Source organism: Anoplophora glabripennis, unplaced genomic scaffold (assembly GCF_000390285.2).
Source record: "Anoplophora glabripennis isolate ALB-LARVAE unplaced genomic scaffold, Agla_2.0 scaffold368, whole genome shotgun sequence".
Classification (NCBI taxonomy): Eukaryota; Metazoa; Arthropoda; class Insecta; order Coleoptera; family Cerambycidae; genus Anoplophora; species Anoplophora glabripennis.
The window spans coordinates 47,018-74,996 of NW_019416456.1; the positions used below are offsets into that span (position 1 = coordinate 47,018).

General features: G+C 34.3%; 2 protein-coding genes across 2 annotated transcripts; one reads left to right on the forward strand and one right to left on the reverse strand.

The window, feature by feature from the left end:
* Positions 1-2,639: 2,639 nt before the first annotated feature.
* On the reverse strand, positions 2,640-27,934 carry LOC108908458. The gene is made up of 8 exons (XM_023454602.1): positions 27,819-27,934; positions 27,443-27,570; positions 9,972-10,194; positions 9,687-9,893; positions 9,400-9,638; positions 9,097-9,344; positions 4,506-4,619; positions 2,640-4,014 (listed from the first exon to the last, which is right to left on the reverse strand). Exons 1-8 carry the CDS (start codon positions 27,898-27,900, stop codon positions 2,796-2,798), a joined length of 2,460 nt encoding a protein of 819 aa, XP_023310370.1. The 5' UTR covers positions 27,901-27,934; the 3' UTR covers positions 2,640-2,795.
* On the forward strand, positions 18,245-27,132 carry LOC108908462. Its single transcript, XM_018712502.2, has 8 exons — positions 18,245-18,497; positions 24,694-25,017; positions 25,071-25,244; positions 25,295-25,501; positions 25,553-25,721; positions 25,775-25,946; positions 26,130-26,373; positions 26,439-27,132. The coding sequence occupies exons 1-8, from the start codon at positions 18,357-18,359 to the stop codon at positions 27,105-27,107; spliced, it is 2,100 nt and encodes a 699-aa protein (XP_018568018.1). The 5' UTR covers positions 18,245-18,356; the 3' UTR covers positions 27,108-27,132.
* Positions 27,935-27,979: the final 45 nt, after the last annotated feature.

Sequence of the window (27,979 nt, forward strand, 5' to 3'; positions counted from 1 at the left end):
GGAATAGCAGGTTGACGTGGAGATTAGAAAGATTCTTGTCCTAGTTATGTCTATATTTTGTACATAGTAGCCAAAAATTCAAAATATTTTTTAATTTTTGTTTAAAAAATTGGGAACTCTCTTTAAGCCTGTTTTACATTTACCATTTTTTAATCAGTAAATAGGTTAAAAAATATGAGACCAGTATTTTTTCTATTTTCATATTGCCTCTAAATAATTAAAATATGCATCGTGACGTCATTAAGCGCAAATTTTAAATTTGGCATTGAATGTAATAATTTTTGGAATATCTTAGTCCATTGCAGATGGCAATTGGCTTATAAATTAAAAAAGTTATTTTGGCAAGTATCGTCGGACCCATAAAATGTTAAGTTTCGTAGTAAAATGTTCTAATCATGGTATTTTAAGTCTATAAATTACTTTTAGACATTATTTATAATTTTGTTTTGCAAACAAAAAACTGTCTAATTTGTAATAAGTCGCTCAATCTGGCAACGGTGGTTTTCTGATATTTCCATTAATTATTGCAAGATTGTACTAGTGAAAAATAAGCAAAAAATGGGTGTAAAAATTACTTTCAGCTATGCCACTTCCTCAGTGTGTGCTAACAGACATGATTTTCCATATTTTTCGGTTAGTAAAGTAAAATAAAATTTCAAATTAAAATAGAGTCCAATAAAATTAAATTTTTACGTGCCAAAATTTAGTTCAGTAAACTAACACGCAAAAATTAGGAAAAATTCCGTAAAATTGTATGAATTACTATACCCCAGCTGAATGTTAGGGCTTCATTTTAAAAATGGCGTCCAAAAGTTAGTTTTTTTTTTATTAAAAAAAATTTAGAAAAAAATGTTTATTTTAGACAAAAGTTTTTATAACAAAAATTCTGAGCTCAGCCCGATGTCAATTGATAACAAATGTATTAGTTATTGCAAAAAAAACGGCTAAAAATAGAATTTTTTAAAAACTTCTCTTTTAAACAAAAAATGATTTTTTTACGAAACATTCAGAATATGTAGTTCTTGGCAAGTAGAATAAGTACATTTTTGTAAAATTGCACAATATTTGATAGTCTTGCAAAAATTTTTTCGAAGACATTTTTTTCAAGTTACAATAAATAACACAGTAATGCACTTACGTGACCCATCTTGGGCTTAAAATTTTCTCTAAGAGTTGTACTTTTCGGAATGGCATTAATTGCCATTTAAAAGCTGACATTTTTTCACGAATTTAAAAAAAAATGTTGACCTACGACCAACAGGAGTCGAGAATTTTTTTTTTTTCAAAAAATCACTACGACCTCATTTATTATTATTAAGGTCTGAAATTTACACATGTTGCAGTTGAATACTTTTACTTCAATATAAAAATTAGTCCGCTACGATTGACACTTTTTTTTTTACAGTAAACTTAATTTTGTTGGGCGCCATAAAATGCTTGCTCGGCTCGACGCGTTGACGCACGTAGTGGGGGAAAAAAACTGTGACTCAGCTGAGTTCATTATGTAGGATCGACAAATTTAATTTTTTTTATGGTTGAAAAAAACCCATTGTTTAGTGACTTTTTTAATGTTTGTTCACTGGTACCAACTTTAGTTGTTTGTTACTTCAGTTACTATGATTCATTTTTATTCTAAAAGTTGGTAGCCTTGTCCCAAAAAGCCCGAACTCCCTGATAACTTTTCAGTATTGACGCCCATCAAAAAAGTTTCAGTTAAAGGACACTCACAAAATCAATATTCTTAAGTTCCCAGATCAAACCAAGGTCACTCTGAAAATATTAAGTTGAATAAGCAATTTTTTATGTCAGCAATCAATGGAGCACAAAGTTTTATGTCTGAATATGGGGTTAGAATTTTTTTTATTCTATGTCCTTGCAGGACTTTTGAAGGTCAAACACATTTTTCTTTGAATAACTGGACAAAAATGTTTCAGGCGAAATTTGTAGGATTGTGAATAGCAAAATAAATGGTGACCTTGGATTCGACCTTCACAAGTTGCAGGGTCAAACTAAGGTTAACTTAATATCAAGTGGAATACGCAATTTTTTATACCAACAATTGATAGAGCGGCAAATTTTCTGGGATCCTGAAAATGACGGTGAAATCAAGATGGCTGACGAAATTTTTGAAAGTTAACCGATTGTCAGTAAATGTTATATACGGAGGTTTTCGAGGTCGCTGATCACGAATCCGAGGTCAGATTTTCAAAATTCAAGATGGCGGATCCAAGATGGTGGATGGGGTTTTTTAAATTTAATCCATGAGGACCGAATTTGATATACGGGGGTTTTGGGGGTCACTGACCCCACATTCGTGATCAGCAATCCCAAAAACGACCGTATACCATCTTTGATGCAAATCGACTTATTTTAAAAAAATTCGTCCGCCATTTTGAATTTCGCAAATTTGACCTTGGATTCGTGATCAGCGACCCCAAAAACCCCCGTATACAACGTTTGGTGCAAATCGGTTGATTTTGGAAAAATTCGTCCGCCATCTTGATTTCGCCATTTTGAAATTTTTGAAATGGTGAAGGTCATATATGAACATAACATTTTTCGGGGTCAAAAATTGGAATATGCAAAACAGTTTTGGATCTAAACCTAATTTTAGAACAATGCCCCTTGCACGCCCTTTTTAGCTAAATTTTCGCCCATGTCAACCCCCCGACGAGAACGCATTAGCGTAGCATTTAGACTATTAAGAAACTTTTACTTTATAAACTTTATGACTACCATCACTGTTTCATATTTAAATAACTATAATCTCTTTCCTATTTTATCCTATCTACAATTTAAACAGGCGTACCAAAGTCGGGGTCACCCACCCCGTCTGCGTTAAGCGAATTAGCGTTATAAACATATCTCGCGAGGAGCTTCTCCTTCCTCTGTTCGTTCTCCAGCACTTCGGTGTAGTCTTCGTTCGGGCACAGTCTCAAGGCCTTGCCGACTCTGAGGTTCTGCCCGTGGAGCGAGAAGTACTTTTTTGTACCGGTCGGCTTACTTATGGAAACGTTGGAAGCCGGCTGGTCTGCGACGTTCGTGAAATTCTTTATAAATATGTCGGAGAGGAGGTTGTGTATATTTTCTTCGAACTGGGTGCTGGTTTCCGGCGCGTAGACCGAATTGCACTTGACAAGCGTGGCTTTGTCTGTAGGTTCCGTTTTGTTTTCAACGTCTCTAGGCTTAACGTCATGGGTATCGACTAGGAGAGGGGGCTCGTCTCCCAGTTCCGAGGCCGTGGTGGAAATATCGGAATAGCCGTCGTGCTTGTTGAAGATGCTTTGTAACGTTTTGACTCCGAAGTACTTCTTCTTGTGCTTCCGTTGCTTTTTGTACTCCCGGTTGGGTTTGTGCAAGGGAGAACTGCCGCAGCTCTCCACCGAGTTCAAGAGGCTCTGGTCGCTTTTTGGGTTGGACAGGGAGTCATTCGACGCGTACAGCTTGGGCTCGTCGAACAACTCGTCCACTTTTTCTATTTCCAGTATGTTGGTTTCGTAGTCGAAGTTCGTTTTCTGCGGGTTGGTATCCGTCTGGAGGTTTTTGGGGCTTTGTGAGTCGTTCGAGGCTAAGTCGGTGGATAGTATCTCCGAATCCAAGTAAACGTCCGTGCTCGTTTGCATCGGGGACGATAGGTTCTCGGAATTCAGCGAGTTTGTCGACGTGTTGAAGTTATCGTTTATGTTGGAAAAGATATCCACTTTCTTGAAGTTCTCTAACTTTATGATGTTGTTGGTGGAGTTGTCGATGAGAACCAAGTCGGTTGTATCTATGTTGTAGATGTCATTTGTTATTATTTTAGTGGTTGTGTCGGGGGATTTGTTGTTATTCGAGTTGCGGTTTATAATGTTGCTCAGTTTTTCGTCGGTTGTGTGTTTGTACTCTTCTTCGTTCCCGTTGTTGGTGTTTAAGTTGTAGTTATAATTGTCGCTATTGATTATATGGGTTTCCTCTTTGCCTAGAAACGTCGGTGACTTTTTCTTCTCGGGGCTGTTCGACGTGCTCCTGGACAATCTGAAAGAGTCATTTTACCTTTTTTTTTCCAGCTCTTTCGACACGCCGTGCTTTTTTCATGCAGAAAATGATAACAGTGCTACTAAAAATCCTTCGTAGTGGAAGACAGATATGTTTTACGAAATAATTAAAATTCAATGAAAAGTTTTCCGTTTCTGTCTTACACCCGAAAGCAATTCTACTTTTAAGACTTGTTCTCGAAAGGGCAGAAAGAAACGTAAACTAATAAAAACAAATTTATTACTCTTACGTCATAAACAATAATAAACAAAAAAGTAGCGTATATAGAGATAACGATTATATAGTGCGTACTTAGTATAACAGTTGGCCTTAAGATTAATTAAAAAAAAATATACAACAATGGAATCTCCCATATGAACACATTCACAGAATGATTGCACATGCAGGACAAATATTTAAATCTACTCAGGCTTCTTTGGCAATCTCGTTCCGGCATAACCTAATTATCGTTCCCCTAGGTTCACACTCACCTGCTCGCAGGCGTGGAATCTGGTGTTCTGGGGGCCGTGGGGGTGTTTATCATCTCCTCTGTGCCCCTGGGGTTATTTAAGTTGTTTGTGTCGCACACGTCCTCATCGAAAAATCTATAAGGGCGATATTCGATTATTACACTTGATGTCGTTAAATACAGGGTGTTAAGATACAGACACCAGAATGACTGTGTTTGGTATCAGTCACGATTTTTATTTCGCCTTTTTGCCGCAACTGAGGCTTTTGATAATTTCAAGACTTTACAAAAATAGAATGTTTTCACGCAAACAATAAAGTTACAGATCGGCCAAAAACATCTACAGTAACCAAAACAAGGAACTTGGAATTTGTCCAAAATACGCCACAAGACAAAGAGTGAAAATATTCGACACGCATTCAAATCTAGCGAAAAACGACAAAATTTGGCACCGGTGGTATTACTCGGATTTGAGAAGATAAAGCGGTGAAAATAATCATAGCAAGATTAAAACAATTTAATAATTATAAATAAATATAATTTTAAAAAAAAAACAAGTTATAACAAACTGGCAGAGAGCGATCTGCTATTTCATAGGTATTACGAGAGCAAGATTTATGTCACTGCTATGGTCCAGGAAAATAAGGAAAAAAACGAGCGAACTTTTTTTTACTGAGATTTTTTTATAGAAAAGTGTAGGTTTTGAGATATAAATGATTTTTCGTGTTTTTTTTTTTTTGGCCAAAAACTGCCAATACTCACAAGATACAGTTTTTGGAAAAACAGTTTCAAATAAAAGTTGTTCAATTAACCTTCCTACAAAATTCCTCCTATGAAAAATTTCGATTTTCTCAATAATTTTCCCGTATATTTTTTAAATGAAGTACAGATTATATGAAAATGTATGTTTTGTAGCCAAAAAAATTGCGAAAAATTTTATGGCGCCAACAAAATTAAGTTTATTGTAAAAAAGAAGGTGTCAATCATAGCGGACTATTTTCTATAAGTACAGTTTTCCGGGTTTGAATATTTATAAGCATCAAACGTATCATTTTATAGCTTTTCGAGGATGTTCATTACGAATTAATTATGTGTTTCAATATTGTCTATAAAAATCTGTTTAAAATTTTTTTGCGAAAGCATTAAAGCAGTTGTATATAAGAAACCCAGAAGATTGTTAAATATAATAAACAGAAAAAGTTGTTTTTTTTCAATTATAAATAAATTATACTGATATAATTTTTTTTATTATACCTTTGCGCTCCAAAAAAAATCCTTTCCTATTTTCATCAAATTTAAATTTTCAATTTCGTTATATTACAAATTCCAAAGAAAATAGATTTTTCTGGAAAATATTAAAAAGCGCATAATTAATTCGTAATGAACACCCCCGAAAACCTATAAAATGATAGGTTTGATGCTAATAAATATTCAAACCTTGGAAAACTATTAAGATTTTCCAAGAATTTTCTGCAATTTTTTATTCACTTTTGTTATTTTGACCATTATTTTGGCTCCAAAACAATTTATGGGAAAATTATTGAAAAAATTGAAATTTTCATAGAAGCAATTTTGTAGGAAATTTAATTTTGAACAACTTTCATTTGAAACATTTTTCGAAAAAATGCATATTCATTGAGATATTGGCAGTTTTTAGTCAAAAAAACCAAAAATCATGTTTCCTGAAAACAAGATTATTTTTTCATATCAACATGGGTCCGATTTCGCTTCGTTCCTTAGCTACAGGGTGTCAAAGTTTTAAAGTTTTTTTCAAAAATCTAGATTTCTACTTGGAGGAAATTAAATGAAATTTGGACAACTAACTATTTACAACTGAATACACATTCCTAGGTCAAGACCTTATTTGGACGTAAAATTTCCTGCTCTTTCCAATTCCGCACTAAAAAATAGGGGTTCCCAATTGAAAAATTAATTTTGACCTTGAAGCTCAAGGTCAAGGCACTCCTGACGAGTTATTCAGGGGTTTCCACACTTTTTTACTTACCTAAAATGGAAGCCGTCTTCCTCTAGGGAGTTGTCGCTGTCATCGGCAGCTATGTACTGCACCTGCAACGTACAGTCGCCGGTCTGCTGCTGCAGGATGCCCACAGCTTCTCTGTGGCAGGCGTTTCTGAGATCGATCTCGTTGACGAACANTATAATTTTAAAAAAAAAACAAGTTATAACAAACTGGCAGAGAGCAATCTGCTATTTCATAGGTATTACGAGAGCAAGATTTATGTCACCACTATAGTCAAGCAAAATAAGGAAAAAAATTTGCGAATTTTTTTTATTGAGATTTTTTTATAGAAAATTGTAGGTTTTGAGGTTAGAAAACGTATGTTACACATGCAAACACCAGCAACATATAACGTTTTGAGATATAGATGATTTTTCGTGTTTTTTTGGCCAAAAACTGCCAATATCTCAAGATACATTTTTTGGAAAAACAGTTTCAAATAAAAGTTGTTCAATTAAATTTCCTATAAAATTCCTCTTATGAAAAATTTCGATTTTCTCAATAATTTTCCTGTATATTTTTAGATTATATGAATATTTATGTTTTGGTCAATTCATTTTTAAATAACAAAAGTGAATTAGAGGAAAAAATTTGTCCGACAAAATTAAGTTTATTGTAAAAATGAAAGTGTCAATCGTAACGGACTATTTTCTATAAGTACAGTTTTCCGGGTTTGAATATTTATGAGCATCATATGTTTCATTTTATAGCTTTTCGACGGTGTTCATTACAAATTAACTATGTACTTTTCAATATTGTCCAGAAAAATCTGTTTGAATTTTTTTTGTGAAACAATAAAGCATTTGTACATAAGAAACCTAGATATAGAAGCCAATAAATAAACAAAATTATACTGATATAATTTTTTTTATTATACCTTTGCAGCTCCAAAAAATTCCTTTCCTATTGTCATCATATTTAGATTTTCAATTTCATTATACATATTACAAATTTCAAAGAAAATAGATTTTTCTGGTAAGTATTAAAAAGCGCATAATTAGTTCGTAATGAACACCCCCGAAAACCTATAAAATGATACGTTTGATGCTCATAAATATTCAAACCTTGGAAAACTATTCCATTGGACTATTGGAAAGATTTTCCAAGAATTCTCCGCACATTTTTTTTTCTCTAATTCACTTTTGTTATTTAAAAATGAACTGACAATTATTTTGGCTTCAAAACAATTTTCACATAATCTGTACTTCATTTATGGGAAAATTATCGGGAAAATCAAAATTTTTCATTGAAGCTATTTTGTAGGAAATTTAATTTTCAACAACTTTTATTTGAAACTTTTTTTGAAAAATGCATATTCATTGAAATATTGGCAGTTTTTGTCAAAAACGCGAAAAATCATGTATACAGGGTGTTTCAGAAAACATGGGCCAACATTCAGATTCAGATTCCTAACCTAAAAACAAGATTATTTTTATTTTTTCAAATCAACATGGGTCCGATTTCCCTTCGTTCTTTAGCTACAGGGTGTCAAAGTTTTAAAGTTTTTAAAAAAAAATCTGGATTTCCACTTGAGGGTATTAAATGAAATTTGGACAATTAACTATTTACAACCGAATACACATTCCTAGGTATTATTTCGTTCAACATGAATTACAGGACCGGGCTTAATTGCAAGCCCTCACTTTAATCAAATAAAATATTGGTTCTTCATTGGGATTTCTAATTAAAATGTGCTCGGAAATTAAAATTTTGGGACACTAGCAACATTTCCTATAAAATCTTTACAATTCATAATTCTAGATAAATAAATAATTGTTTGTTTATATTGCATTTAAAATACTGAAAAATCGAGGGAAAACGAAACATTTTTAAATGTCAATTTTTAATCAAAACTGAGCTAGAATTTAACCAATGTAATTATAAATTGTAAATCTGAACGAAGAACCAATTTTTTCTTTGATTAAATTCAAGGGCTTGCAATTAAGTCCGGTCCTGTAATTCATGTTCAACATAATAAAACCTAGGAATGCGTATTTGGTTGTAAATAGTAAGTTGCCTAAATTTCGTTTAATTCACACAAGTGGAAATCTAGATTTTTGGAAAAAACATATTTTATTTTAAAACTTTGACATCTTGTAGCTAACAAACGAAGTGAAATCGGACCCATGTCGATATGAAAAAATAATCTTGCCTTTAGATTAGGAATTGGCTCCCGAACGTTGGCCCATGTTTTCTGAAACACCCTGTATATACAAGGTGTCACGTTTAAATATGACACAAGCCTGTAACTTCTTAATTTTTTGGCCGATTTCAAAATTTTTTATTTTGGAATGTAAAAAGCTGCCCTCCGTTAACGGATTGTATTCACATATCGAAATACCGAAGTCAGAATTTTATAAGTAGTGACATCTATTAAAGAAAAGGCAAACGACGAAAACAAAGATGACCACCGGTCGCTGAACTACAAGTGGAAGTGGATCTTATTTGTGGAAGGGTAAAACGGGCGGTGACTATGAAACGTCTGCATTATAGACATCCTTCTCTATCGCACAAATTTCTATGACTTACTTTATCGCTCTCACGTAACGGCCGATGAACCATGGGGACTTTCCGAACCTGTATATTTACTTACCTAAAATGGAAGCCGTCTTCCTCTAGGGAGTTGTCGCTGTCATCGGCAGCAATGTACTGCACCTGCAACGTACAGTCGCCGGTCTGCTGCTGCAGGATGCCCACAGCTTCTCTGTGGCAGGCGTTTCTGAGATCGATCTCGTTGACGAACAATATGGCATCTCCTATGTACAGCTGTTCCGACAAAGCAGCTGGACCGTTGGGCTCCAGTTCCGATATTAAGATCGGCACGCCGTGTTCTCTGCCGCCCTGAAATTCATTTTTTATCAGTCGTACTAAAGTCAAGGATTTTATTTTAACTTACCGTAATACTGATTCCCAAACCTTGGTCAGGTTTCCTCTTTACTATCACAGTCCTAATGTCGCCGAAGTGCTCAGTCCCATCGGTGACAGTCTCGGGTTCGGGTTTCGGACATTTCTCGGAACTGTTCAACGAGCTGTTCCTCCTGCAGGCCCTTACTACTGTTTTGTGCCTCTGGAGTAATATCTCAGACTCCAGTTGCCTCCAGAGCTTGTCACGGATGTCGCCTCGCATTTCCCTACCTGATAAAACCTTTAAAATTCAGTACGAAACTACCGATAAAGAAATACCTAGAAGTTGTAGCTGCTGTATCCTTCCCGCTAGCTCTTTGTCCAAATACTTGGCGGCTAACTTCGCCCCGTACACTTCACTGGTGAGGGCGAGAACTTCGTTCCTCAACGAGGCATTTTCTGAGCGTAACTGCGATGTCTCAGCTTTGTACTGGGCGGGCTCTATAGCTGCGGGGCTGAATTTAAGCTCTTCGGATTCTTTTTTAACTGCAACAAAGCATGACTCAGGTATTAGAGGGCTCACTTCTGTCCCTTGAAGAACGTTTCCAGCCGAACAAGACTCACCTATCCTAATGGGGCTTTGCCTAATTTCGGCTTCTAGTTTTTTCTTAATGGCACTCACATCGGGTTTGAGGTGTTGATCCTGTCTCTTGCTTCCGAGGCTGTCGGGCAGTTTGGATAGCTGGGAGGAATGCAGCTGAAGAAGCAAATTGTGAAGTTCGCTTTCGAGGACGTCCTTCTTCGATTTCGATTCTATCAGCTCGGCGCGCATGTGTATTAACTCTGCCTGCAAAAAAAAATGTATGAAATAATCGCACAAGGTGTAATTGTGTTTCTACAGAAATGTGGTCTATTTTGAACGTTTATAATTCTGTAAAAAAAAAGTTAAATAGAATAGACCTAAACTCCACCCCTTAGACGGGGGTAGCAATTTAAAGTGACAAATTTTATAGTATGAGTATTTAGGTGTACACACATGAGTAAATAGATAAGAGGATTCACTGGATAGGGCGGACGGAGCATGCATTCGCTGAGGCCATCTCGTGTTGGTGTGGCAAAACATTGTCCTTTATAGAAATTGTTAAACAGCAATCTGCAACCAGAGATTGAATCTGTATTGCCAATCTTTTAATTTTTAATCAATAGAAATAGAAAATAGAAAGTTTCAGATTATAGTATTTAGTCTATGTTCAAGTATCAGGCGGGTTGTTGAGTTTTGTGCATTAATAAATTTGTTTCATTTTAGATTAACGTAATAATAATATTTAAATGTTTTGGAATTCTTAACAGAATGAATTTATATATTTGTCACACATTTAAATCACTGCTTTAACTTTTTCATTTAGCCAAGTAATAATTAATGTGTTTCACAAGTAATGGGTCATAAAACAGCTGTTAATGGTTCACCTTAATGTTAATTATCAACTTAAACTATTAGCAACTGTTTTGTGTTTTATTATGAAATATTTTTTATTCTTAGTGTATTTTGTTAGATTTAATTTTACCGCGATTATGGTTCAGAGACATCTATTAGACAGTAGAATTAAAGGTTACTCTAATTGTGTTTTCCCATACAGTTTCCTTAATTACCTATTCTGTGGTCTGCGGTTTCCGAGTGTGTCGTTTGCCACACCAGCTACAGATGGCATACTCTGTCGCTGCTGTCGACAGAAGACAATAAAATCCTCTCATTTATTTACTCATATGGGTATATGTACTGAATCGAAGGTAATCCTCCTTTCATAAATCGTTTGTACTAAAATTTGGTACACATAGTTTGCAAAGTAATGTGATTAACTTGGAAACTAGCAAAACGGAATATGCTCCCAAACAAATGACAAGACAATAGGACCTTCCAGCTTACCCAAATAAATAATTTTTATTATTATCACAAGCGCTTTTATAGACATTTTTAAAAACTGGTAAGTTACGGATTATAATTCATAATACGACCAGAATAATAATGCAAGCACAACCAGATAGTGCAGTTGCAGATTTCTCAAACTTTTTTTTTTGGTAAAAAACGTCAATATTGTTCTTTTCTTTCTTTTATATGTTACATCGGTCACGTGTCGACTATTTTTGATGAGTTGTTCTGAATGAACCTATTTTAGACATTTTTTGGAAGTGGTTGGACATATTTGGTCGCAATTTGAAATCAGTGCAACAAAAGACGCATATATTCGGAGTCAAATTTAGACAGTTATTCTGCAGGAAATTAATTTAAACAAAACATATCCTAAAGGGAACTGGAAAAGCCTACATTATGGACACAGACATTTGGAGAATACTTTCTTCTCAAACCAAATCCGAGACTACATCGATTTACTTAGGAAAATGCCAGTGGCGTTTTTCGGGAAACACCGCTACAAAAACTGCCTACGTTCAAGACGGTGCACATTATCGAAGCCGGCCGCAATGGTTCCCAGAGGGGACCACTTGAATTCGAGCGCAAAAAAATCGCAGACACTCAATAAAACGTGATGCAAAACAGATCGCGGGTTTTAAAAAAAGCTCTTGACCGTGTCTGGTCCATTTTCAAGGTCCCCGAGTGTGCAATTTGTTTATGGTTGATTAATTATTTGGGATAATAGAATACCATCTTGGTCACAAACAATGCCTCGATTTGCGGAAGTAATTTTTGGAAAAAGATCTAGTGAGACTGTCGCGATAGTAAAGTGTTATTCACTGTCACTGGAAGTGATCGAAAGGTACCGTTTTTCTTATGATTTTTTCAAAATCTCTAGATAGATCAAGTACCGTAACCAACTGCTTTTGTTTGTCCCAAAATGGCGCTTTGACATAAGTCAATTTGTACTATTTACGTCAAAGTACTATCAAAATTAATTGTTGCAATATATCTATATATCAAAATATTAGGTTCAAAATATTGAAAATCCAAGTATATTTCGAGGATGACATTGGGGATTTTGTCTCCAAATGGCAGTTGATTGCGGTACTTTATCAAAATCTAATGACTAGTTTTCTGATTATAAAGTCTCCAGAATGACAGTTTATCAATTGTTGTGGCAACACTTTTGTTTCCAGTGGTACACGAATGATGTATCATCTAAAAGAATCGGCGCTTTTGATCGCTATGCATGGGAATAAAAATTGCTTGATACGTGCAGTTCTTTTTTATTGTCGATTTAAAAGGAAATGTATTAATTTAGGTGATAACATGTAAAACATTAGTAGCAATGGTGGTAAAGTTTCAGTGTTCAGGGTACTTAAATTAAAATTAAATAAGTTGCAGAACAAATTCGTTTTAATATTTTTATCTGGTGGCATATACAATACAGAAACAATTCTAATACCTTTTACTTGTCTGAATACCAAATAAGAGGGATTTTTATATTATGAGAAAATGGTGTTTTAAGTAGCCAAAATTAAAATGTTTCGAAAAATATGTGCATTTTTGAGCTAAATCCTAATAAGTGTAGCAGTGTTTAGTTTTAGAGATACAGGCTGTTCATGTTGAAATCCCTGAAAACGGAGCGGGTAGGCTTGGATATAATTTTGCTCCAACCTACTCGATGTGAAGTTTAATTAACAATAACACAAGAATTTTTACAAAAAATTAATTTTTATTCCAAATTTCGGTCATAAGAAAAAATTATTTTAATTACTAAGAAAAATGGGGCAAAATTTATTTAATTATTAAGCTCACCATTTTGTCTTGGAAATATTCGGAAAACAGAACTTCCATTACATTTTTTATTATGTCAATTCTTGTCTTCTGCAGACCCTAGTTAATTCTAGAGGGGGTGTTATAAGCTAGCTGATTGGTAGAATTAAGTGTAACGGGTTACAGTCGAAGTTCTGTGAACGAAGCATTAGCCCGCATTAGCTCTATCTCTCTCACACACGTCTGTGCGATTTGCGATTGTCGTTTATATTGGCAAAATGGCAATCGGGCAGTCCAGTAGTTTATAAGGTCTATGGTACAGAGACGCTGCTTCCACACTTTAGAAATATTGATTGTTGTTTGACAATATATAAACAATTCGATCGATACCAACGACACTATTTTCAAATTATTTAAGAAACTTAATTAATGCAAATTAGGTTATGTTATGTAATTCGGATCACAAATGACCATTATGGGTACAGCTCTACTTATCAGACAATAATTGACAATGAATTTTTACTGAAGTTTCACAAAGTAAAGTTCTTAAGTTTTACAACTAACTGTGAGCTGTGAGGTAACTTCGATGCGATAACGTCGAATTTTGATTACCCGAGACACGGTTGAAGGCTATAATTTCTAATTACGTGTCATTAACACACACCATAACTCCTCTAATAAATCCTTAATTAAATGATTTTCTGCAAGATCCAAGTTATTTAAACATAATTCTCACAATAATTGACTGATCGTTTGGAATTTGGTAGATCTTAAGGCAACAAATAATATAATTGAAACAGAAAAATATAAGAAAATCAGCTCAAGCTGTAATATGGATGTATTTATATGAAGGAGCAGAATAAGTCCTGAAAAACGTCGAGGCGAAATACACCTTAGTCCAAAGTTGCTTCATTTGTGCGATACAGGGTGTTAACCGAAATATCTTGCCAGTGATTGATTTATAGATCAAATATTCCTACATTCCGAATAGTATAGGTATAGGTAAACCTTCCGTAACTGTAATAATGCCGGTTTTAGCATCTATTTAAACTCTCGTGGAAAATGGAGAGCAAAAACTTGACGCCATGGTGATTGACAGGTCGTATACTTTATGTGCATGTGACTCACGCAAAAGACTAATATTGGGACTATATCTGGCTATGATAAGGGATGCACGGGTAAACTTTACAACAATTCATAGCAACGCATTCGTGTTTGGTTTGTAACTAGAAAGCAAATAGCCGCCAGATAAGAGCGATGGTATGGGTTAAATAATAATAGTTTCCAGATCCATCTCCGATGGTGTAGGCATGGGCGTAGCTAGGAGGGAGCAAGGATGTGCTCCACTCCAGAAAAAAAAAGATCTATTATCGTCTATCATATCGGCATATCGGTAAGTCGCTGACTGTGTGATCTTTTTTATTTAGAATAAAATCAAAACGTTTCAGATTTTTAAAATTTTATTCGGCAAGTATGTGAAGATTGCGAGTGCTTTTTTTTTAGAGGCTCCATAGAGTTTGCAGCCTTGGGCTGGGCCTAGGCAAAAATTCTAGCTACGCCCATGGGTGTAGGGATATTGGAACGTGGTGTTAAAGAATTTATAAGTATATGTCGTGGAAAAGTTCTTAATAAACTTTTTCCTTAAGAAATAATGAAGAAAATTAATAAAAGTTGAAGAGAAAAAGGGTACAAATGAGACACTACTGCATTTAAAAATCAGAAAAAATGTGGTTCGAAATTCGTAGAATTGATCGGAAAACTTATATTTTGCACACTGTCAAATATTTTGGTTCTAGCTATTGCCATCTCAAAATTATTACAAATTTTAACAGAACACCTTTTTTCTAAAATTTAATGATTGTTCTAAATAATTTGGCAACGCTACTACTGAATGTGCAATTATTTACACCATCATATGCGCAATTTTACAAAACACATGGCTATTTTACACCAAAAAAGAACAACAATAGAGCTACTGTGCTTATACAGAATTTTATGCCCGAGAGAATACGGTGATCATTTTGAACAATTTCTACAACTCATCAGTACAAATTGAATGTTATTTCTGCTGTTCCGTTCGTTTTTCTATTAAATTATTCATACTGCAAATTTTTTTTCAAGTTTGACCTTTAAATTCATTGCCAACTTTTAAATTTTCGATGATTTTAAATAACAACTACAAAACATATTATTAGTTATTCGTGTTTTTGTTGAAAACGACAAAGTTTTCTGAAAACTCCTAGCAAGAATAGGAAAAGTTTTATAGTGGTTTGGTCTTCAAGTGAGGAGAAAAACTCTAAATAGCATGGAAAACTTTATTCTACTAATTTCGCTGGTAACACGTGACACAACCGAGCAGAAACTATGTCTCAAGACTTCTTGTTCGTGCCTCGAAATGTTTTCGATTTTATCCTTGTCCCCAGGTACCTACTCTTATTATCCTATCCTAATTAACACTTATCCGGGTCATTACCTACTCGGTTTGTGCTTATGTACCCTAATAAACAACAACTAATTTATGTTTACAGCCTGCTTATTCTAATCTCATTTGCTAAATACATTTATTTGGAATAATCTCGGATAATTCAAAGTACAATTTATATGGATCGTAAATTCCCAGAAAGCAAAATATATTTATTGGGGCAGGTACTAAATGTAATTGTAGCGTACCGCTACAGTTTTAGAATTAAATTTCTCATAAAATAAAGTAATAATTTTTAACTTCGCCAACGGGTTAAAACACGTTTTAATGGTGCATCATCCCTTATCAACCCTTTAAAATGCTTCAATTAAATTCTTCTTACTGTGGATGCTCTTGGTACACTCACACCGTTTACTGGTTGGTTTTTCTACGTTCAAGTATAACTGAGATTTTGATTAGTAGAATACGGAATGACAATACCAATATTTGCCTGTCAAGGCACATTTGAAGATATTTTAACGATTGAAAATGTAAGTAAACCGCAAATATTTGAGAAAATTGAAACTGGAACTCCTACAATGCTTAATCGGTGAAAAAATACAGGGTGTTCCATTTGAATTTAAAAAGTTTTGACGGTTTTAAGTTTTCAAAATGTAACGTGAAAAATGAGACACTTAGTATAATTTTCTTCAGGTAATTTTGATAGCGGAAGGTAGTGCATCTTATGTTCTTTGTGTATTCCTAAAAGCAAGTGAAAGCTCCCAGAACGAAGAATAATAAAAAGCATTGTTATTAGGCCAGTTATAGCTTCAATATGTTTATACTCTGTTTGGAAATGAAAGAGAGTAATAAAACCCAGACATAAGAACCGGCCATGGGCGTGCTAATATTTCGTTTCAGGTAATTATCGGGTAACACTAATGCTAACAGGAATGACAGGGATTGGAAAATCGACTATCTACAGACTTTTAAAGGAAACAAAAAATGAACAAGATACTGTAAATCCCCCAAAATCATCTACAGGGAGGTCAAAAGTCGTTATAGATGATTTCTTCAAAAATGTCATTCGCAGAAAAGTACACTCATTTTATTTTAAAAAAGAAATACCAACGCTAAACAAAATTTTAAGTGAACTTTCAGAGGACAACGATTTGCCAAAAATCAGTAGAAGCAAATTATGGGCCGTCTTACGAGAGTTGAATTTTTGCTGGGAAAAGCAGAACAGGAAGTCAGTTCTTATCGATAAAGATGAAATTATTTGTTGGCGAAGATCCTACTTAAGATCAATTAGAAAATTCCGTGACGAAGGGAGGAATATTTATTATCTAGACGAAACTTGGGTCAACGAGGGATATACTGTAACAAAAGTATGGCAAGATAAAAATGTAAAAAGTTTTCGACAAGCATTTTTGGATGGACTTTCAACAGGGTTCAAGGCACCTTCAGGTAAAGGGCGAAGATTAATAGTGACACATATAGGTAGTGCCAGTGGTTTTGTAGATGGCGGTTTACTTTTATTTGAATCTAAAAATACAGGTGACTATCACGAAGACATGAACGCAGATGTTTTCGAAGAGTATTTTACACAGATGTTGGATCTTATTCCTCCGGGGTCTGTAATTGTCATGGATAATGCCAGTTACCATTCACGGCAGACCGAGCGGACGCCTACGACTGCTTGGAGGAAAGCCGATATAATTCAATGGTTATCCGGAAAAAACATTTCTTTTGAAACAAATATGGTGAAAAAGGAACTTTTGACACTTGTCAATCTTAATAAAGATCAGAAAAAATATGTTATCGATGAAATGGCAACAAATCGCCAAATAACGGTACTACGGTTACCACCTTATCACTGTGAACTTAACCCAATCGAATTAGTCTGGGCGCAGGTAAAAGGAGATGTAGCGCGAAATAATACGACGTTTAAATTAAGTGACGTGAAAATTTTGTTAAAAAATTCCTTGGAACGAGTAACTGCAGATAACTGGCAAAGATGTATACATCATGTACAAAAAGAAGAGGAGAAAATGTGGGAACTCGATAATTTAATTGACGTTACTGTGGAACCTATCGTTATCAATCTAGGAGACGAAGATAATTCATCAGAATATTCAGAGGATGAATTTTAATATACCTACTTTTTTATTTTCTTTATTGTACATTTATACAACACTACATTTACTCACCATAATTTGAATTTTCAAAATACATATATTTTTGTGTGGAATAAAAGTCTATTCATTAAATTTAAATAAATATTTTGATAATAATATTGAATAATTTTATTTGAATTACTAAAAACCCTCTTAACCCGGTTATGATGCTTAAAGTAGCCTCATGTTTTGAAATGCTGTTTTTATATTGTTTACTTATAAGAGAAATGGACCGAGAAATTGAAGCGGCATAGACAAAGACGGATTGTCGGGGATTAAATTTTAGCTACCAGCTACAATTTAGTACAGTCCGATCGCACAAAGTTTTGTTAAAAGTAGACCTCATCTATACGGAAAATACATAATATAAAAATATTCAATATAAGCACCAGTACTACATTTATTTACGATTTGCATACATAATGAGCTTTTATTACTCTCTTTCATTTCTAAACAGACTATAGTTGCAAATTCGAACCCTTGTCCGTAACAGACCCACCGTCCGGTCTAGCAGGCGGTGGAACAAACGCGCGTCGACCTTCCAGGGGCACCGCTGGCGCGTAAGCGACGTCCGCGATCCCACAATTTGTGGCGGATTAGACCGGGTGCACCGCCAAGATGGATAAAGGGGGCATCCTGCGAGCGCCGACGGCCAAAGTGCCCCAGCACGGCCGCTAGCCTACCGCAACCGACAATCGACAGACGCGTCTCGAAGTGTCCGGCCCTCCAGATCACGCGGTGCCATGAAGAGGAAGAAGTCGCCGCCGCCTACCACCGTTCTGTGCGTGAGCGTCGCCCTCGTGTTGTACGCCTGTGGACGGGCGTCGGGGTCGCCCGCCCAACACGCCGCGGTGGGCAAGTTCCAGGAGGTTGTTCAGCAACAGGTGAGCGTTTTTTGCTGTGGTCTGTCGCGCGTCTCGTTTCGCGATCGGCTGATCGGTCGTAACTTTGATTTTCAGCCGGGTGCGACGGAAACTATTATTTACCTGCCAAGATCGGAAAGTGGTACTTTATAGGGCGAGCATGCAGGTTTTAGGGCGATGTCAAAGGCGGAGCCATGAAAAATCTGTAAATACACTTTCAAGTACAATATTTTTTGTGTTGCCGTCAATAATTTCACAATAGTAGAACTACAACAGAAAATTTATATCAAAAATACAACTTAACTTATTAATATTTATGTTGAAAGTGCAATTATGCAAAGTACAATCATTAAATGTTGATGTTCCGGTCAATTTAAATTTACAAGCCATAATATTTGTGTTATTAATAAAATTGGGTTCGTTTCTGTCAGTTTCAAGTCAGTTTTGTTTATTTTCTACATTAATGGTTTTATTTGTTATGTTTACTTTGTTCTGAATAAAATTTTCAATATAATCTGCCACGGTAGAAGATTTCCCTCTCCGCGACAACGTTTCAAACTTGTGAAATCCACCTCCATCAGTAATGTGGCGGAAGTCCTGCGGTAACATTGACCAGTAAATTCTATTGGGTAGGGTAAATTTATAAATGTAGCTATTTTGCAAGGAACACTTCCCATTGAATTCGTTCCAAGAGGTTGAGTTATTGTTTTTAAATAATAAGATTTTTTTTTCTTTTCTTCAAATTTATAATTGCTTTTTCTTAATTTTCCTGGATTCCATTGAAAAAATAAATAAATTATCGCTGGCTTCTTTCCTTCTTTCTTTTTTAATATCGAATGGAATGTTTTCTTCGTCATTTTCATCGCTATTCGTCTTTAAACCACTTAAGGTCGTTTTACACAGTCAAAAAAATTCATGAATTTATTGAAAATATTAACAATGCAATTTCAAGCGAATCAAGACCAATTTAAACTATGTTCAATTATTTTAATGAAAAACGCGGTCGGCATTATATCTACAAATCAAAATGTAACCAGAATTAACTAAAAAATTGTTGAAATATTAGAACCAATGGCCAGGGCTATTAAAATTTTTTCATAAACTTATTGTCATCAATAAATTGACGACAATTTTGTGTATTATAGCTGTTTTACATTGACAATTTATTCATGAATAAATTGACAAAGTTCTTCATGAATTAATTCACGAATTTATTGGTAAACAGTGTGGTTTTACACTGCTACAGACTTTGTCAAGTTTTTTGACATATGAATCAGTTCTACCAATGAATCAAAGAAGCAAATAAATTTCAAAAATGTCACCTTTCCACTCATAATTGTAGTGATACAACAGCGGTACCGTTTTGACACATATTATATAAATATTAGTTTTTGTAAGTAACAAATCAGTAAAAACAATGCAAAACTAGTACGACGCCACACAATTATTTACATATTCCAATAACATAACCTCATTACTGATCTGAGGCTGGAAATCTGTTGGGTTGGTACTTCCGAACTTCACGAAGAAATTGACGAAAATTAGAACATGCTCTCTAATTCGTCAAGAACTTGATGAATAAATTCATGAAGTTATTTGACAGCAGATTTGGTGCCTTACACTTGTCCAATTTCTTGATGAAGCGACTTCATGAATAAATTCATCAATAAATTGTCAATATAAAACAGCTATTACACCTAACAAATAATTAAAGGTCAAGAAATTAATCAATTACTTTGACTGTGTAAAAGGGACATTACACACTTTTATTTAAGATATTTATTAACTTGTTAATTTAATTTTTTTAATACAGTTTAAAAAATTCTGTTAAATACATAACATTGATGTTATTATTATATATTTTTTTCCATTAGCACAACGTGAATTTTTACTTAAAATCTGACTACGTCCCTGGATTGTAGTTTTTTCTTTCGTTTTTTTTTTTTGAAAAATACAACTTAAAAAATTGTATTACATGCATAAATTACATAACTTTTTTTGGGGTTTTCAAAGCCTACATTTTATTTTCTTTTTGATGTAAAATTTAACAAAAATTGGTAATTTTTTTTTTAAATGTGACTACGTCACTGGATACTGGTTTGTGTTTCGCGAAAAAATATTCAATGCTCATTGTAAAATTAATATTAAAGGTTAAGAACTAAAAAACTGATATTTTTCGATCTCTTTTTAAAAATGACTATTATTTATTTAAAAATAAAAGAAAGGTATTAAATTTTAACCAATATCCATATTTTTTGAAAAATGTGTCTTTTATGACTAGCAGTTGTAGAATATGTTAATTTTACCGTAACAAGAGCTAAATAACTAGCTAAAATTAAAAAATTAAATATGGCCAAAAATTTTACGAACATTTACGATTTTTGGGGACCGAAACCATTTTTTTTTTGTACAAATTCCGTTAAATTTGACTAAAACTTAAACACAACCCATTAACAATTCCTTCCAACCGTATTTCCTGCCTCTCATGTTCCTTAAATTATAAACCAATAAATAATTTTTCCATACCCATAAAAACCGACCTTGTTTCTTGTATTTTTGCCAGTTACGTCATTGAAAATTAAAAAAAAAAAATGATAATCGTGGTTCGCCTCGCGAGTGCAGGTACCTTTTTTGCCGGATATCTCGATCGGCAGTCCGTGGCATGATTACGCATTATAGGTCGTTCATGATTTATTGGTTTGTGTCTCGTGTCTGTATTATGCGCGATATACGCGATATAGATATAATCTAAGGTTCAATACACTGCGACTGAGAATAAATAAAAAAGTTACTGTACTCCTTCAAACCAAAACACAAAATTATTAAATTTACACATCTCCTTTACTATGATCAGTGCGTCTATTCAATTTCTTCGAGTTTCGAAAGAAAAACAGTTTCCTAATACCGCATAAGCTACTTATAGCGCCTTTTTCGATCTGACGACAGAATTTTGTTCTGAATAAAAACTGCCAGATAAATACTAATTTATATCTTTGAAGTTCTTGGTATTAACTTGAGAATTATCTCTTTAAATTCCTTCCCAAAATAAATATTTGTCCATCACATACAAACCGTAGGCTCTGGCTTTCCTTCATAAATTATTATTATGGGCACTTTATTCACCATGGCTGCGTTGAATATGACAATTTACTACGCGTGTGTAAAAATATAAACGTAAATCTACAGAGTGTCTCCGCTAATCAGAGACGCAAACTGAATAAACAGCGTGATATGAGATATGGGAAACACGTGGCTGCAGGTACTTTTTTCGCATTCAAGAAAAATACGGTCTATTTTCAGAAATAAAACATTCCTGAACTCAGCAGAACCCGTTATCGTGCTCGTGCATTTTTAATTAAATTTAGATAACGAGGTCTTCACTTGAAATGTACAGTGCTAAAAATGCAGGAATATATTAGGGAAAACAAGGCGCTCAAAGCAAAACACGGAGTTTATCTCACAAAATTAGTAGAAGTAAGCATTGATAAAATTGTTGGAAAATTACATGTCTAAACGTAAACGCAGTGTATAATCCATTCGAGATAAAGCAAATGATTGCTTTTATACAGGGCGTCGCTGAAATGCTTAGATTTAATGACGGATTCCACGTTTCAAATTAATGAAAAGAACATTTGTTGTTTCGCCTTCATTTTAACTGTAAAATTATGTTTTTTTTTCCAGTACCACCTATTGACGCGAGTGCTTCTCCCACATAGTCACCTTAATAGCCCGTAATATGTTTAGGGCCCCACAAATCATCTTTCTCTTTGTGTCGCGCCTGCCGACGCCCGACAGCGACAATAAATCGCATTTTACGAGAGGCAGGTGAGAAAGCGCGCTATTCGTAATCGAATCCGAACATTATTATAACATAACACAACTCTACCCAGATAATTTTGTAATGTGTGTAGCGAGATTGATAAGCGTGCGTTTAGGTGTACTGTAACTTCGCGTTATTGTCATTGAATCAATATATCGCCCTGTCTTGAAACACAGTAGAACAATTGCAACAAAAATCCGAATAAGGATGACTATATTAAAAACATCAACGAAGTTTTTGTAACACCTAACTATTTTGCAATGTCCCAACAAAAATTATTTATAGCACTGTCACAATTCCGTATATTTGTACCATTTTTTTTACATGTTACATAAAATTGGTCAGTTTATTGGTCAAATTTAAGGCTACCAACTTTTAGAATTAAAATCAATCATGAAAAGGTAACAGCAAACTACAAAATACAAATCCTAACAGACTTCTTACGTCAAACTTACGTAACTGCAATAACTTATGTATATATGTAAGTAACCTATTCTTTGAATGACCACAAATTATGTATTAACGCTAAAATTGGTAAATATAAAACAAGTTTTACATATACCAATATAACGGCCAATTTATTGATCAGACTTGGTTGAAAGATTGGTAAAGCTAAACCAGGTCATCTAGTAAACATACGTAGTCCCAGATCTTATGCAACTTTTGACAATACGTTTTCTTATAGCCTTTTTACATGGACAATTTATTCATGAATAAATTCACGAAGTTCTTCATGAATTAATTCACGAATTTATTTGTAAACGGTTTGGTTTTACACTGCTACAGACTTCGTGAATTTCTTTGACACATGAGTCAGCTCTACCAACAAATCAAAGCAAATAAATTTCAAAAATGCCACCTTTTCACTCATAATTGTAGCGATACCGATAACATCGGTACTGTTTTGACACTTATTACATAAACATTAGTTTTTGTAAGTAACAAATCAGTAAAAACAATACAAAACTAGTACGAAGCCACACAGTTATTTACATATTCCAATAACATAACCCCATTACTGATCTGAGGCTGGATATCTGTTGGGTTGGTACTTCTGAACTTCACGAAGAAATTGACGAAAATTAGAACATGCTCTAATTCGTCAAGAACTTGATGAATAAATTCATGAAGTTATTTGACAGCAGATTTGGTGCATTAAACATGTCCAATTTCTTGATGAAGCGACTTCATGAATTAATTCATCAATAAATTGTCAATGTAAAACAGCTTTTAGCTTCTGAATTATCTAATAGATGGCAGAGACACTCACATCTGAAGTATGACCTTAAATAAGCTGGCGGTTATAAAACACGTATCGTTTCGTTTCTAATTTCACCTCCAACAAACGATTTTCAGGGTTTTATAAATTGTCAAGTCAAAACATATTTGCAAAAATTTTGGGAATCGCAAGAAATTAAAAGTACAGAGAAAGAGTCCTATACTGTTTCAAGCATGGAAATATAAACCTATCCATTTTGCATAAACACTTAATTCTGTCAAATATATAATCTACAAGAATTAATAATCAGATTAGATGACCGTAGACTAAACATTTTTGTACATTACATAAATAACTATTACCCAGATTAATTCAAGTGTAATATACATTTCTTAAAAAAATAAACACTACCAATGAATATAGTTTTATATATCAGTATGATTAAGGTCGCCATCTGTTAGTTCCAGTCAGCACTCAGCAACGCCATCTATTGACTGCAGTTTTGACGGTTGTCAAGTTTTATATATCAACACTATGTATATTATTTACAAAATGACAAGTTTAACAATTTTTTTAGCATTTTTAATAACTAGTAGATCAAAATAGGCAACTAAGTAAATATGCAATATGTATATAAAACAAAATAAAAAGGCAATGAGTTTAATTGTTATCCAAAATATTTGTACCAGCTATAAAACTTAATAACCTTTATCTTTAGTTATTAGCTGTAAATTTCCTGTAATAAATTTACTAGGTTCTGGTTTATTATGAAATCTTACGAAAATATCACTTATGTTTGTTTCCCATATTATCGAGGATATACAGTACGTTACAAAAATTAACTGTAGATTCATTCTAAAAATAATTAAAATTCTCTTATACTATGTTTAGGTACCTTTTTGTTACGATATAGGACACAAAAGGATATATAAATAATAATAATGTAAGACTTTCCCCCTTTTCCTTTGTTTTAACTAAAATTATATAAAAAGTGTGCCGCCATGGGATAAAAGTTCCGTAAACTTTCAATGGGACATCTTAAAATACAAAAAATATTAAAATTTTAAATATGACACCTCTGACAAAATAATGGTCGTCTAAATGAGAAATTATTATTTTTGTCCGAAGAATTTGTGGTTAGCAATTTAGAATAACAAGGTATGTTTTTTTCATTGCAGAATTTTTTCTCGGTGCTGACATCTATAGAAGAACGGCTAAAAAACTTGGATAACATTTATTCAATGCAATTATCTCAAACTCTAGAGACCAAACTGGATCAGTATAGCAGACGATTGGAAGCACTCGATACCAAAATCATACGATTGGAAGCTCTAGTCATGCTCAACTTAGACAAAATCTCCGAAAATATCAGCACGAAAAACTTCAAGGACGACATGAGCAGGAGCAACCTGCTTAGAAAAATGGATTCTGTCTACGAGGGCATTAATCACAGGCTAGGATATATGGACAGAAAGTATGAGACAAATTTAGCAAAGATTCAGGTATCAAATTGACATATTTTTAATTGCTTAGTGAATTTACTCTAGACTTTTAGACAAAAGTGGACACCACCTTATCGCGTCTTGAAAAAATCGAAGAAAATATGACAACCAGAGACTCGGATATCGAAGCAGAAATATCAGACGTGATATTTGCGATAGACGACTTGAAAACAACATGTAACGCAATGGAAGAAAAAATTTACAACGTAACAACTGCTGTGTTGAATGTAACAGACTTGAACATCGTTTATTGATCACTAAATTTTTTACTTTTTAGGTTACTCAAAGTGCTTATAAATATTTGCAAGACAAAAACGTAGACACTAGAAAGGCGATGAATGCCCTACATGACAATATCATAGAAAATCTAAAATTTATGAACAACAAGACGTTGAGACACTTCAAGCTTGTGGAGGATAACAACTTTATGCTCAAGTCCATGAAAACTGAGCTGAAGGAGGATTTTAACGATTACGCTAACAAGGTAAAATATTAAAAAAAAATACTTGTTGGTTAATAGAAATTAATTTTTCAGGTTGCCGACATGAGCTCCTACATTTGGAAGAACACTGATAGCACTGACGACGATTTGAAGAGAATAGAAACATTTGTCAATAATACCAAAACCGAAGTACAAAATGGTGTCAGGTCTCTGATGCTGCAAATAGGCAAAATACCAAATAAGGAAATTGTAACGAGCCCAGGTATGAGTTAAAATCATTTCCACAATTTTCCTATCCCTAACAAAATTTTTTAGGTGACAATTCCTTGGATGAAATAAACAAGAACCTGAAATTAAACTTCCAAAGAATATTGACCAATCAGGACGTATTCCTAGAGAGCTGCCATAGGCTGCAAATGGACGAAGCCCAGATTGAATCCGAAATAAGTGTTACACTGGAGAGCCTTATTGATATGATAGAGAAAAAGTGAGTTTCTAAAATCCGATTATCTGGTAGGCTGCCACAGCCACGTCCCGAGCCTGCCTTATGTCACCCATCCAAGTTCCAGCCTGCGTCCGTGATGCTTACCTCGGCCGATGGAAATTCATCGGCCAAGACACCCGGCTAGGCGGTCCCCCCAATTCCGTCTTATTCTGATCTTAATTTTAGGATGGCCTCCGGGGAAGGCGTTAAAAATTTGGAGAGATCCCTAAAAACTCACGATAACAGAATAATCAGGAACGTCCATCAAGTCAATACCAATTTAATATCACTATTCGAGACGTATACGAAAAGTAATGCGGTGTTATCCACAGAAGTCAAAAAAATTGGTAACGGTTTAGACGACTTGTTCAAATTCGTTCGAGGAACACTATCAGACGAATCTCCATCTTCTCTTTCAACAAACGTCAAAGTAAATCACTATTTTCATTAATTTTTATATTTTATTTGACCTTTTGTGTTTTTGATCTCTTGTAGGTACTTCAAAGGAAGCTCGATAAAATAGAACACACGATCACGACAATTTCCGGAAACCAGTCTCATCCAAGACTACGTGCACTGGATTTAGAGGATAACGTAAAAAAACAAATACTTCAACAGCTGCAGAAATTTTCTGAAAGTCTCTCGTCTATCGAATCTCAAGTACACTTCTTAAAGGAAGAAAACTTTGAAAGGATTCTAGACGACCAAACTTACCAAAAATATTTTCATAACTGCAGTGTACGGAATGTCACAAAGATGAACGCCTACGACGAAACAGAATTGGATAGTGGTACACGACAGGCTATAGAGCAAATTTTTGGAACAAAACTAGATTGGGCGGACGTGGGAAACAAAGATACTGGCAAACGTAAATGTAATACAAATTTACAGTCCGCAGCTTTAGAAGATTGTGTAGATGCACAGGAAAAAAATCGAAACCCGAAGAAAAGTAATAAAAAGAAGAAAAAGGGACCTATTACCAGTCTAATAGACATAAGAGGCAATTTTGGACCCGAACAAAATCTGGAATACGACGATTCCGAAGAAAACTACGAGAGTACAACTATTAATACACAGGAAGTGAGTTTGATAAACAAAACAACAAATACTACTGACGAAGACCTTTCCGGAGTCAAACTGAACGACACGGCGCATAATATTTAAAGTTTTGTACATGTAACATTGTTAAATATTTTTTTACTAACCATTAAATATTTTTAAGAAAACAGTCCTCTTTTCTTTGATACTTTACGGAAATATCAAATGCGAAACTTTAGTTATTACAGATATGACCTTAATAAGCTATAAACTGGGTGTTGTCAGGTTTTCCAAATCCGCAACGAACAGGTGCATTAATTCAGTGGTCGCACGTAAATGTTATGCAATTACTTATAACCCGTAAGGTCATTTTACTACATATTCGTCTTGGACTGACACAAATACGGGATAACTTGTTAACCTTCAAGAATTTAAAAAACAAACTGGCATTGGGTACTTACCTCAATTTTGGCACTATTTTGGAAAATAGTTTGAGCTTTATGGGTGAGTTGGGCGAAACATGAACTCAGGGTGCAAAGCTTTTGCCGAACACTGAAAACTACGTCCGGTTCTTCAGAATCAAGCTCACCTGAAAAAAAGAAAAAAATAAGCTCTGTTTAATGCATTTGTAAAAGTAACATTCTTAAAAATAACTGTTTTACTTCGCTTGAAAAGAACAACGTAACCGGTGTTGCAATGCCAACAAATTCTCAATTATGCAAATATTATTCGAGAATCAACAAATATACAAGGCCTATGGACCGCTTCTACAAGTTATAGGCTGATACTACAGAGAAACTACTTGAAAAAAGTGTGTTCTTTAATTCAATAACTTACCAACTGCTAAATCTAGGTCTACAAACGCTTTATCAAACTCTTTTTCCAAAATATCCAGCCACCTAAACCCGATACTAGCCATTTTTAATTGTCTGTCACCATTTGTCAAGTTTGACAATCCGCGTCTTCGTTGTTTGTCTATCTAGAATCACTGCCCCCTA

Excerpts from the sequence above, each read along its gene's own strand:
- LOC108908462 (XM_018712502.2), top strand. The coding sequence starts at position 18,357 with ATGAAGAGGAAGAAGTCGCCGCCGCCTACCACCGTTCTGTGCGTGAGC. Across the intron at positions 25,018-25,070 it reads CAAATTTAGCAAAGATTCAG|ACAAAAGTGGACACCACCTT; the intron begins GTATCAAATTGA and ends CTAGACTTTTAG. Across the intron at positions 26,374-26,438 it reads CTCTTTCAACAAACGTCAAA|GTACTTCAAAGGAAGCTCGA; the intron begins GTAAATCACTAT and ends GATCTCTTGTAG.
- LOC108908458 (XM_023454602.1), bottom strand. The coding sequence starts at position 27,900 with ATGGCTAGTATCGGGTTTAGGTGGCTGGATATTTTGGAAAAAGAGTTT. Across the intron at positions 27,571-27,818 it reads AGACCTAGATTTAGCAGTTG|GTGAGCTTGATTCTGAAGAA; the intron begins GTAAGTTATTGA and ends TCTTTTTTTCAG. Across the intron at positions 9,639-9,686 it reads ACAGCAGCTACAACTTCTAG|GTAGGGAAATGCGAGGCGAC; the intron begins GTATTTCTTTAT and ends AGGTTTTATCAG.